Consider the following 13,513-nt stretch of genomic DNA (forward strand, 5'->3'; position numbering starts at 1 on the left):
CACTATTTAAACTGATCGACTAAAATCAACATAAATATCTTTATAACGCATATTTTATAACCTTCATTATTTTGCAAGGTTATCTATTTTTAGCGCTTACTATTGTCGAAATATCTAGAAATACGTGTTCCATTGAATAAAGGTATTCGACCGGTTCCGTTCTCAGATGTAATCTTACATAAACTCTATAAAAGCTTTCTGTTCGTCTGTTTTCCTTTCTTACAGTTCCTCCAATGATATGGATACAAAATCAGCTAGTCGGTGCTGCCACCGGTCAAAACATCGCACTTGAGTGTCAGTCAGAGGCGTATCCAAAGTCTATTAATTACTGGACGAAAAATGACACGATAATTGTACCAGGTAAGTAAAATGAAAAGATTTTTTTAAATATTTATATATGTATATATATTTTTTTTAATATTTAAACAACCTTGATTTTCAACTAACTTAAATTAAGTTAACAAAATAGTGTTTTTTAAGTTAAGTGCTCCGTAAAAAACATTTTAGCAAATATCTAATAGTTTGCTATAGAAACAGCAGATGCAACGGACATTTAATTAACTTCTTGTCAGCCATTTTTTAACCGCAATTACAAAATGTTCGACAACACACATATGTACATATAAATATATTCCAACAGACAATCGTTGCTATAAAAGTGAGTAAATACTTGGACAAACAGTCAGTGAAAGTATATGAAGAAGGGAGAAGAGTCACCAAAAACTAAAACACACATACCATGAATCAGAAATTTACGTATACTATAAAATAATTGCTAAGAGATTTAACAAAACAAAAGGAGAAAGCGGTATGAACATCTGCTCTGAGTTGTTTCCGAAAATAAATAAGTAATGTTCGAAAATGTACATATACATATATAGTTACTAATATACTATATATGCAAAATAGATGATAAGTACAACAAATGACAAAGCGCCAGTTGCTGAATGAAAAAAACTGTTGGGGATTGAGTTAACTGCTCGTATACCCTAAGTGACAGACAAATGACATAAAGGAGTAAGAAGATAAAACTAAATTCGTAATAAAAGAAAAAACAAATATTAACAAAGAACATTCGGTAACCGAACATCACAATCATATATTGCTATCCATCAACTTTCTGATAAAAAATCATTCCTAACTGTTTACCTTTACATTTGAAATAGGCCTCAATATAGACGATTTATTTACAGCGGCCATTCTCCTAGATAAAACAAAATTAGTAGTGGCTGGCTTTAACAATTGTTATGTATGAGTTGGCAGTTTGAAGCCCATGGAATTTTTAGGCAAAAACCTGCTTTGGACGTTACAGACGTTTTCGTCCATAACAGCTTCTATTCACATAATATTTGCATCAACTCTAAAATTAATTTACATTAGAAAATATACACAGCTTATTTTAACAATCCGTTTCCTTTCTCACAATAATGACATGGTGCATATTGCAATGGTTCTTTCCGCCTTTTTTTCGGTCTGGAAGATGGAGTCATGTGTAGAAGTTCACGCAAGTGAGGAAAGTTCTCTGATCGCCATTCACTTGGGAGTGGCCAGAAACGATTTTTTACATATGACTCAAGCAGCTCACGATTTCCGGTCCTTGACCAAGTATCCTCTGGGTAGTCTAAGAACATCCGTTTGAAGGCGAGCTAAAGTGAGAACGCGAAATATCCCCTACTTAGGGTTGTGCGCTGGGTTTGGGACCCGCCAGGTAAAAAAAAAACACCCCCAATGAAAATCAACTATAAGCCTCGGATGAGAGACCCCCCTTTTGATGACGACCATGACAAACGAAATAAGGACTACGAATTAAGGGCATGCACCTGGAATGTCCGGTCCCTTAATTGGGAAGGTGCCGCTGCCCAGCTGGTTGATGTCCTCGTGAAAATAAAGGCTGACATCACCGCCGTCCAAGAAATGCGATGGACGGGACAAGGACAGAGACGAGTAGGTCCTTGTGACATCTACTACAGTGGCCATATAAAGAAGCGCAAGTTTGGTGTTGGATTCGTGGTGGGAGAGAAACTCCGTCGCCGAGTACTATCAACATATCGCTGATTTGCGCCCACGCCCCGACGGAAGAGAAGGACGATGTGACCAAAGATGCCTTTTATGAGTGCTTAGAGCGCACTTATGAGAGATGCCCCCGCCACGATGTCAAAATCGTGCTTGGCGACTTCAACGCCAGGGTGGGCAAAGAAGGTATCTTTGGCACTACGGTCGGTAAATTCAGCCTCCACGAGGAAACATCCCCAAATGGGTTGAGGCTGATCGACTTCGCCGGGGCCCGAAATATGGTTATCTGTAGTACTAGATTTCAGCATAAGAAGATTCATCAAGCTACCTGGCTGTCTCCGGATCGAAAAGCCACCAACCAGATCGATCATGTTGTGATAGACGGAAGACACGTCTCCAGTGTTTTAGATGTGCGTGCGCTTCGAGGTCCTAACATCGACTCGGACCACTATATTGTTGCAGCCAAAATTCGCACCCGCCTCTGTGCAGCAAAAAACGCACGCCAACAAACACAAGGAAGGTTCGACGTCGAGAAGCTGCAATCACAACAGACAGCCGAACGATTTTCTACTCGGTTTGCACTCCTGCTCTCTGAGAGCACTCGTCAACAACTCGGTATAAGGGAACTGTGGAACGGCATTTTAAACTCCTTACGTACAGCTGCAACCGAAACCATTGGTTTTCGGAAAGTGCAAAAGAACAGCTGGTACGACGAGGAGGGCCGTGTCGCAGCGGAGAGAAAACAGGCTGTCTACCTCGCAACGTTACGATCAACCACAACACGTGCGGGATGGGATAGATACCGAGAGTTGAAGAGGGAAGCCAGACGCATTTGTAGACAGAAAAAGAAAGAGGCCGAAATGCGTGAGTACGAAGAGCTTGATAAGCTGGCCGACAGGGGTAATGCTCAAAAATTCTACGAAAAGATGCGGCGACTTACAAAAGGTTTCAATACCGGAGCATACCCCCCAAGGTGATCTAGCCACCGATGCCCAGAGCATACTTAAGTTATGGAGTGAATACTTCTCCAGCCTGCTGAATGGCAGTGAACGCACAACACCAGGAGAAGACGAACCCGATACCCCAATCGATGACGATGGAGCAGGCGTTCCATTGCCCGACCATGAAGAAGTTCGAATAGCAATTGCCCGCCTGAAAAACAACAAAGCGGCAGGGGCCGATGGATTGACGGCCGAATTATTCACGGCGGCGAAGAGCTAATAAGGTGCATGCATCAGCTTCTTTGCAAAATATGGTCGGACGAAAGTATGCCCAACGATTGGAATTTAAGTGTGCTTTGCCCAATCCATAAAAAAGGAGACCCCACAATCTGCGCCAACTACCGTGGGATTAGCCTCCTCAACATCGCATATAAGGTTATATCGAGCGTATTGTGTGAAAGATTAAAGCCCACCGTCAACAAACTGATTGGACCTTATAAGTGTGGCTTCAGACCTGGCAAATCAACAACCGACCAGATATTCACCATGCGCCAAATCTTGGAAAAGACCCGTGAAAGGAGAATCGACACTCACCACCTATTCATCGATTTCAAAGCTGCTTTCGACAGCACGAAAAGGAGCTGCCTTTATGCCGCGATGCCTGGATTTGGTATCCCCGCAAAACTAATACGGCTGTGTAAGCTGACGTTGAGCAACACGAAAAGCTCCGTTAGGATCGGCAAGGGCCTCTCCGAGCCGTTCGATACCAAACGAGGTTTCAGACAAGGCGACTCAATATCGTGTGACTTTTTCAATCTGCTTCTGGAGAAAATTATTCGAGCTGCAGAACTTAATCGAGCAGGTACAATCTTTTATAAGAGTGTACAGCTGCTGGCGTATGCCGATGATATTGATATCATCAGTCTCAGCACCCGCGACGTTAATTCTGCTTTCTCCAGACTGAACAAGGAAGCAACTCAAATGGGTCTGGCAGTGAACAAACAGTCGTCGCACTCGCGACTTGGCTCTCACGTCACTGTTGACAGTCATAACTTTGAAGTTGTAGATAATTTCGTCTATCTTGGAACCAGCGTAAACACCACCAACAATGTCAGCCTGGAAATCCAACGCAGGATTACTCTTGCCAACAGGTGCTACTTCGGACTGAGTAGGCAATTGAAAAGTAAAGTCCTCTCTCGACGAACAAAAACCGAACTCTATAAGTCGCTCATAATTCCCGTCCTGCTATATGGTGCAGAGGCTTGGACGATGACAACAACCGATGAGTCGACGTTGCGAGTTTTCGAGAGAAAAGTTCTGCGAAAGATTTATGGTCCTTTGCGCGTTGGCCACGGCGAATATCGCATTCGATGGAACGATGAGCTGTACGAGATATACGACGACATTGACATAGTTCAGCGAATTAAAAGACAGCGGCTACGCTGGCTAGGTCATGTTGTCCGGATGGATGAAAACACTCCAGCTCTGAAAGTATTCGACGCAGTACCCGCCGCGGGAAGCAGAGGAAGAGGAAGACCGCCACTTCGTTAGAAGGATCAAGTGGAGAAGGACCTGGCTTCGCTTGGAATATCCAATTGGCGCCATGTAGCGAAGAGAAGAAACGACTGGCGCGCTGTTGTTGGCTCAGCTATAATCGCGTAAGCGGTGTCTACGCCAGTAAAGAAGAAGAATGGCTTTGTTTCACTTCTGCCTATTTAGCAAACTCCAAAGGGCAATGCAGGGATGCCATTTTGGCACGATTGACTAGTTGAAAACCGAATCATCAAAATTCTCGAACGAGTCATCGAAATTTGTACGAGATAATCTTCAAAAAATATATTACAAAGAATTTTTTTCGAATGATAATAAGCATTCCCCATTAAATTTGAAGTTTCTGTTTTTTTCTTTTCTAATGTAGGAACTTTTGAAATGGATAACATTTTATATATATTTTTATGACAATTTAGATATTTTGTATATGAACAGAATTAAGATACATATACTGAAGTTCACAAAGAGTGCGATGTAGTATATTTTTAAATCTACATATGACGGGTGATTTTTTTGAGGTTAGGATTTTCATGCATTAGTATTTGACAGATCACGTGGGATTTCAGACATGGTGTCAAAGAGAAAGATGCTCAGTATGCTTTGACATTTCATCATGAATAGACTTACTAACGAGCAACGCTTGCAAATCATTGAATTTTATTACCAAAATCAGTGTTCGGTTCGAAATGTGAAAATCCGCTTTTTTATCGACAAATTTTGTTCAGCGATGAGGCTCATTTCTGGTTGAATGGCTACGTAAATAAGCAAAATTGCCGCATTTGGGGTGAAGAGCAACCAGAAGCCGTTCAAGAACTGCCCATGCATCCCGAAAAATGCACTGTTTGGTGTGGTTTGTACGCTGGTGGAATCATTGGACCGTATTTTTTCAAAGATGCTGTTGGACGCAACGTTACGGTGAATGGCGATCGCTATCGTTCGATGCTAACAAACTTTTTGTTGCCAAAAATGGAAGAACTGAACTTGGTTGACATGTGGTTTCAACAAGATGGCGCTACATGCCACACAGCTCGCGATTCTATGGCCATTTTGAGGGAAAACTTCGGACAACAATTCATCTCAAGAAATGGACCCGTAAGTTGGCCACCAAGATCATGCGATTTAACGCCTTTAGACTATTTTTTGTGGGGCTACGTCAAGTCTAAAGTCTACAGAAATAAGCCAGCAACTATTCCAGCTTTGGAAGACAACATTTCCGAAGAAATTCGGGCTATTCCGGCCGAAATGCTCGAAAAAGTTGCCCAAAATTGGACTTTCCGAATGGACCACCTAAGACGCAGCCGCGGTCAACATTTAAATGAAATTATCTTCAAAAAGTAAATGTCATGAACCAATCTAACGTTTCAAATAAAGAACCGATGAGATTTTGCAAATTTTATGCGTTTTTTTTTAAAAAAAAAGTTATCAAGCTCTTAAAAAATCACCCTATACAAGTATGTATGACATATTTATTCTGAGATGATTTCTTGAATATCAACAAATGAGAACAAATATTAGGGTAAAGTATTTTTAATGTGCAAAGTAGGAATATTTACACAAACTATGATATTTGTATTGAACAATAATTCGGTATAAGGGATAACTATTAAATTCGATAGTTAAATTCAGCTTAGAAGAAATTGCGTTAAATGGCTGAGGTGGTCTCTTAAATAGATTACTTTTTTAACAGTGAACTTGAAGTTAAATAGAGAGCACGAGAGCACGCGTGCGAATTTTTATAAATTTTTGGACTCTGTGATTAATTTTATTTTATCTCATAAAATTTTTCTTCCAAACGCTGTGTAAAGAAACCTTAATATGTTGTCTTGACAAAATTTATACCAGAGTTGGAGTCTTTCTCAATTTCAAATCATAACTTATCCAAACTTTTACAAATTCCACGCATATATATTTATAGACAACACGTACACATACACATTTATACGTTTTCGTAAGCAAAATGATACACACATAATTTTGCTTACATATATATGTATATATTATATATGTATATATAACTTATTAACACATCATATTATGCTTTTATTTTATAGGTGAGCACTTTGCATCCGAAACTTTTGAAAGTGGCTACAAAATTACTATGCGATTAACCGTAAAAGATGTTGACACATCAGATTTCGGCTCTTACCGTTGTGTGGCAAAGAATTCTCTTGGTGATACGGATGGCACAATTAAACTCTATTGTAAGTGAAGAATGAATTTGCAAAACAAAGATTCTTACACAAATACAAATGTCTAATCACAACAGAAAATGACTCAAACATATGTAAAAATGAGCTTTTACTGTAGAGAAGAGGCGTGCTATATTGATATGTGTACTATTATCGACAATGAGGCCATTGAAAAAAGAAAGGCCGTGAAATAATAATATTTTTGCACTTCGAAGTCAAGATGTTAAATCAAAAGATGATAAAAAAATAGTTATTAGACGAAGCTGCAACAAACAGACGGGTAATTAAAAAATATATGTAAAGCAATTACATCGGTAGCTTTCATTGTAAATAGCTTTCATTCATGTAAATTTTTTTTCACGTTGGTTCCCACACAACTTGTCATTCGCTTAAGAAATGCTATAAAAAATACGATAGTGATACTTTGAATATATGAATTTGTGGATGAGCCTGAATGTAAAGAGCAGTCAAGTGAATCGGTGGTTCCAGTTGAGCCGGATCGAAATAAAGTTGTTCGTGCATGAAGAACTTCCAAGAAATGGTTGACTGTTCTGGAAAAACTGAACATGTTCCAACCATACCACTAGAACTACATATAATAATACATTTTGGATAGTACATAATCATTTTCAAGAAATTGGAAACACACATCGACTGAAATAACCGTATTTGAGCAATCAAATCATCAATTTGATGTCAATTCCTTACTTAGTATCAAATGGCTTATTTTTACTCCCGTAACAAAAAATTAAATAAAGAGGCTTCGACACCTGAAGAAGCGGTTGACGCGCTTAGAATATCTGTTGAAGATGCCTCAAACTGAGTGGCAAAAGTGCTTTAAAATTTGTTTCAAACGTATTCCGGGGTTACCGTTTTAAGTCAACCGTAGACATCAAACGTGAATCGCTACGCGCATTTAAGGCTATTCCGGAATTTGACTTTAAAAACTGATTTGATGAATGGGGAAAACAATAGCACAAGAGTCATTCCTTTGAGAGCGACCACATATATTTTGAAGAATAAATTAGGAATTTTAAAATTATGAACTATGTCTTACTATTATTTGATCATAGTAGTATAGTAGACGTACTTTAATTACAGGCCGGTGACTACTACGTTAAAATGATATGCTCCTATTTATAATACCAAATGCATGAACATACTATTTCAATGAACATACATACTAATAACCCTGTAGTATTCTACATATAATATGTATTTGCTTAATTACACACAGATGCCTTTAATAAAGATAGCTGAAAAATATTAAAGAAAACATCCGCAAGTAAATATGTACTAAAATAAAATGTATTCGTACATTCTAGGAATGTATTGGCCCAGAAACCAAACTTTATACACAATTGAATTATTTAAGTATTTACTTACGTATCATATGTTACATTTAACTTTTTGTTTTAGTCAAGTAGCACGCAACAAGCATACATTTTGCAGAATTACAAAATGTCGAATTTACAAGGAATATTTATCTAATGCAGTTTCATACATACTAGGTGTGTTCAAAAAGTATCGCGAATCGTAACTGACAGTTTTCTTCGATTGCAGGGGCGTGGTGCATCATGAGTTCTTGCCACAGGGAAGAACGGTCAATAAGGAATATTACCTGCAAGTTATGCACAATTTGCGCGAAGCAATCCGCCAGAAACGTCCGGATTTGTGGAAGAACAAAAATTGGCTTTTGCACCACGATAACGCCCCTGCTCACACACATCGCTGCTTGTGTGCGACTTTTTGGCCAAAAACAACACACTAATGATGCCGCAGCCACCGTATTCCCCAGATCTGGCCCCCTGTGACTTTTTCTTGTTCCCTAAACTGAAGAGGCTCATGAAAGGACGACGTTACGCTTCTCTTGACCAGATAAAGACGGCATCGAAGGAGGAGCTGAAGAAGATAGAAAAAATGATTTTTTGAAGAGCTTCGAAGATTGGAAAAACCGTTAGCACAAGTGTATAATATCTAATGGGGAATACTTTGAAGGGGACAAAATAGATATTCATGAATAAATACATAATTTTTGAAAAAAACACAAAATTCGCGATACTTTTTGAACACACCTCGTACATAGGTACTTTCAAGGTTGTGATTTTTGGTGAATTTCTTGAGTCCTTCTTACTTGATTGTGTCTAATCTGACAAAAACCGAAGAGTATTGCATAATTAATGTGGCACTAAATGTAGTGGAGTTGAACAGGTGTGTACATATGTACTATACAACCACATTCTAATATAATCATGAGCAAAAAGGAATTAACTTAATTAATTAAGTTCTACTTTGAATTCATGTACAAGATACTCGTATTTTAGCCAGGAGCCTTAGGCACTTAGGTCAATAGTCAAGTTGATGTCCGGTTGGCCAGCTTTGAAGCAGGTGTTAATTATTAAGTTGGGTGTTAGAAATTAAATCAAAAGATTTCGGTTTGCAAATAATTGAATTAATTTATATACCAGATTACAACATAAATAGTATTTACTGATGCATAATGTTATTTTTACCTAATTAACTAACATACAGTTAAGAAGGACCACTAATTAAAATAGTTTTGCATTCAAGATTTCATGAGCATTATTTGTTTAATAAGAAAGTTAAATTTTATTTAAATTTTATTTAGTATACCACTTAGTGCCAGAAGAAAAAAAAAACTTCTAAAATTTGTATATAAATTATAATTTTAGTCAAACGTTTAGAAGCGACATCGGGTCAAATTTAAAATTTGTTGTAACTAAAAGAAAACACGTTATACAGAAAATGTGAAAAAAGAAGTCAATATTTTTATTATACGTATTAGGTTTAGTAAAACTAAATTCATTATTTTCCCAAAACATGGTATCAGTAACGTATGTCTTGATCGGATGTATGGAGTTAGAAAATAAGGTTCCGTACTAAAACAATTCTCAGACTAAAAATATGGGGTATAATGGGGTATATTTATGCTTCCCTGTAATCAGTTACTGTTGTAGCACTATGCCTAATTCCTACTCGTGTGTCCTCGCTGTGGAAATTAAATCCCGTTATATTAACGTGTTAACTCCTCTGTAAGATGCGGTAGTCAACCAGTGTCGAGCTTGGGGTCACAGCTAAAAGAGAGGAAGCTTCAGCGGAAGTACTCCGAAATATTCGGTTTAAAGGTTCGCTGAAGTCTAAATGCAGCGTCGGTTCACCAGATGTGCGACTGCGAGTGGACTTCGATCTTGAAACATGCGGCGCGCTTTGTAAATGTGTATAAAGCTTTACACTACTCGTCTAGCGAGGTTGTCCGCTGGGGTTGGGACCCGCCATGTAAAAACTAAATCCATTGAAAAGAAAACAACAGCATCGGATGAAAGATCCCACTTTTATTGACGACCACAGCAAACGCATTAAGGACTATGATTTAAGGGCACTCACCTAGAATGTCCGTTCTCTAAATAGGGAAGTTGTTGAAGCCCAACTGGTTGATGTCCTCATTGAAATAAAGGCTAACATCACCGCCGTCCAAGAAGCAATAAACGGGACAAGGATGGAGATTCGTAGGGCCTTGTGATATTTACTACAGCGTGAAGGGAGAAAGACTCAGTCGTCGAGTCCTGACATTCCTCTCGGTGGATGAGCATCTAGCCTTAATCCGCATCAGAGCAAAATTGTCAATGTATGTATGGAAAAGAAGAAGGATATGACCAAAGATATCTTTTGTGAGCGGCTGGAGTGTGCTTACGACAACTGCCACTGTCACGATGTAAAAATTACTTTTGGCGATTTCAAAGTCATTTGTTATATATTTATCTATATAAATAAAAATGAATCGCAAAAATGTATGTACGCGCATCACTTTCATACGACTGAACCAAATTTGATAATTCTTTTTTTAAAAATGTTCGTTGAGGTTCAGGGATGGTTTATACGGAGAAAAAAAACTCGAAAAATTGCCGGAAAAACCCCTAAAAGCGGCCCTTTTCTTTTTCCTATAGAAACGAATGGATGTTTATTTATTAGCAACGCTAAGGGAACGACTGAACCAATCTTGATGAAATTTGCAGAGAATGTTCTGCGTGGATTGGGGAAGGTTTAGAAATAAAAAAACCTGTATGTCATTCATGAGGAAAAGTCGGAAAATTGAACAATTCCAAAAAGTTAATTTTTTCCATACAAATTTTTTATTCAATTTTTTTGTTTTGGTTTTCAATTATTTAAATCTTTCAAATTTGGCGTTTGCTGTGTTTTTCACATAAAGTGATCAATTATAGATTGAAATTTGTCACGATGCCATGAAGAGGTCGCGCTAATATCGGTCGGCGTTCTTTTTGGCATCAACACATTAGCAGCCCAAGGCACATGAACGAGTGCTCCCAGGATGCGATGACATTCGTACGGTATTATGGGTCGCGATCAATCAGAAAGCGATCGTCACGATGTCACAGCAAGACTTTTCAAGCAACAGCTTCGATGGACATTATCTTGAAGCAACGCATATACTATGGTGCTGTTAGATGCTAGATGTACCCTGTTGAGTGGCAAAAGAGAGGTTTGCCGCACGCACACCTTCTTCTTTGGATGGTGGAAGGTGATTACATCAGATCAAATTGATGAAATCATTCAATCATGCGGCAATTCCTGATGCAAAGAAAGATCCAGTATTATACGAAGTGATGAAAACCAATAAGATTCATGTCAATAAATGCACGAAACAGTATCCACGTACTTTTCTTTCGGAAACACAAACTAGAAATGATTGATATCCACTCTATGGGCGTCGCTCACCAGACGACAACGGCAGAACATTTAGCATTCAATTAAGAGGCGGGAGTATCGAAGTTGACAACACATGGATCGTACTATATTCTCCACTGTTGTCTAATTCACATTCAAAACTTATATCAATCTTTAGTATTGCAGTTTGGTGTAATCGATAAAATACGTTTGTAAGTACGTCGCCAAAGGACGCAACATGGCGATTATTGGTCTTGAACGATACGGTCGATACGTGAACTGCAATAAAGCGCTTTGTAGGATATTTACTTTTACAATTCATGAACGTTTTCCGACTGTTGTGCGTCTCGCAGTTAATTTGGAGAATGGCCAAAGAGTGTATTTCAACCCAGAGAATACAGTATAGCCAGGGGAAAACATCGAGAGCAACAAAATTAACATTGACGAGTTTTTTTCTCAACTTTCGTCAGTGATTCGTTTGTGAGAACATTGCTCTATTCGAAAATACCTTGGTATTATACATGGAATGCATCGTCGAATAGTTACGCAGAAAGCAAGGCCAACCAGTAGATTGACATGCAGGTGTCTTATCAACTAATGCATTAGGACGAATTTACACAATCCACCCGAAAAACGACGATTGTTTTCTATCTTCGGTAGCTATTGATTATGTACGCGGTTCAACTTTATTTGAGTCATTGTTTACTGTGAATGGTATATGGGGGATATGTGAAAGTTTTGGAGAAGTAAGCCAGCAATTACAAATGCTGGAACACGTTAATCACTGGAATGAAAATGACGTTCGCATACTTTTCGATATAAACATCGACATTGTCAAAGACATTTTACATCGTCTTCGCTAAAAATTGGAAATGGTACAATAACGGTTGATACTTCCGGTGGTTCGATATCAATTCCATCTTCCCTTTATCAATTCACGAAAGATGAACTCATCACAAATGTTCGGACATTGGCCAAATTATCGTAACTACGATTCCTTAAGTGCACGTGCAATGTTAGCTGCCAAAAATACCGATGTTTTTGACTTCAACTGAAAGATTTAAAGTCAAATTCCGGGAGACTTGCGCTCATACAAATCGATCGGTCGTATGAAGACGACGCCGTGAATTATCCAGTGGTAGTACTAAATTCTTTAGACAGGCTTGGTATGCCACCGTATCATTTGCGTCTCAAAGTAAGATCCGTCGTTATTATATTTCGCAATCTTCAAGTGCCGGAAGTGTGTAATGGAACCTGACTGATTGTGACGCACCTATCGAATACAAGGAGGAGAATGCTTGATTCTACGAATTCTTTTGAGGTCTAAGGATTTCTCTTTTAAGTTCAAACGTATTCCGTTTCCAGTGAAAATTGAATTTGAGATGTCAATCAACAGGACCTAAATATAGTCGCATAGTGTGAGGCATAAATTTGGGAATGCTATGTTTTTCACACGGCCGTGGCGTGCTCACGAGTTGGAAAACCATCTTTTCTGTACACCGGAACAGAAACCAAAAATGTTATTTATAAAGCTGCGTTACATTGAAAAAAAAAATGAAATGAGAAATTTAACTTTCTTTTCATTACAAACCATATAATTTCACGCAGGACAACGGCTGCGGGGTCAGCTAGTATATTATATATACACTATTCTTTAAATTTTTTACTCACTTAAATACTGCAAACTTAAACTATGCAACTTCCAACTCAATTTATATACGAGGGCTGTCCGATAAATAACCGACCTAACCATGATGCACGCGACCTTTTCAAACATTTTTTTTTTATTTTTCTACATAGTCTCCTTGTAACTCCACACACTTCTCCCAGCGATGCTCCCATCTCTGCAACCCTTCCAAATAGTACTTGGCGTCTTTGTCTGCAAAATACGAGTTCACGAAAGAGATTGCCTCCTCATTTGACGAAAATCTCTGGCCGCCGAGCGCAGTTTTAAGTTGAGGAAACAAAAGTCGCTTGGTGCTAGATCCGGTGAATAAGGTGGATGGTCAAGCAGTTCGAACCGCAATTCGTGGATTTTCGCCATGGCGACTGTTGAGGTGTGAGATGGTGCGTTGTCTTGGTGGAACAAGACTTTCCTTTTTTGCAAATGTGGCC

At 38.7% G+C, this 13,513-nt stretch overlaps 1 protein-coding gene across 3 annotated transcripts in view; it reads left to right on the forward strand.

The window, feature by feature from the left end:
* Positions 1–13,513, forward strand: part of LOC125780341 (opioid-binding protein/cell adhesion molecule homolog) — a 120,077-nt gene that overhangs the window by 94,254 nt on the left and 12,310 nt on the right. For all 3 annotated transcript variants that reach the window (XM_049462554.1, XM_049462551.1, XM_049462552.1), the window contains exons 8-9: positions 226–360; positions 6,557–6,706. In XM_049462554.1, the coding sequence (XP_049318511.1) occupies positions 226–360; positions 6,557–6,706 (285 nt within the window). The remainder of the gene's footprint in view (positions 1–225; positions 361–6,556; positions 6,707–13,513) is intronic.

The sequence above is a fragment of the Bactrocera dorsalis genome, chromosome 1 (genome assembly GCF_023373825.1).
Source record: "Bactrocera dorsalis isolate Fly_Bdor chromosome 1, ASM2337382v1, whole genome shotgun sequence".
NCBI lineage: Eukaryota > Metazoa > Arthropoda > Insecta > Diptera > Tephritidae > Bactrocera > Bactrocera dorsalis.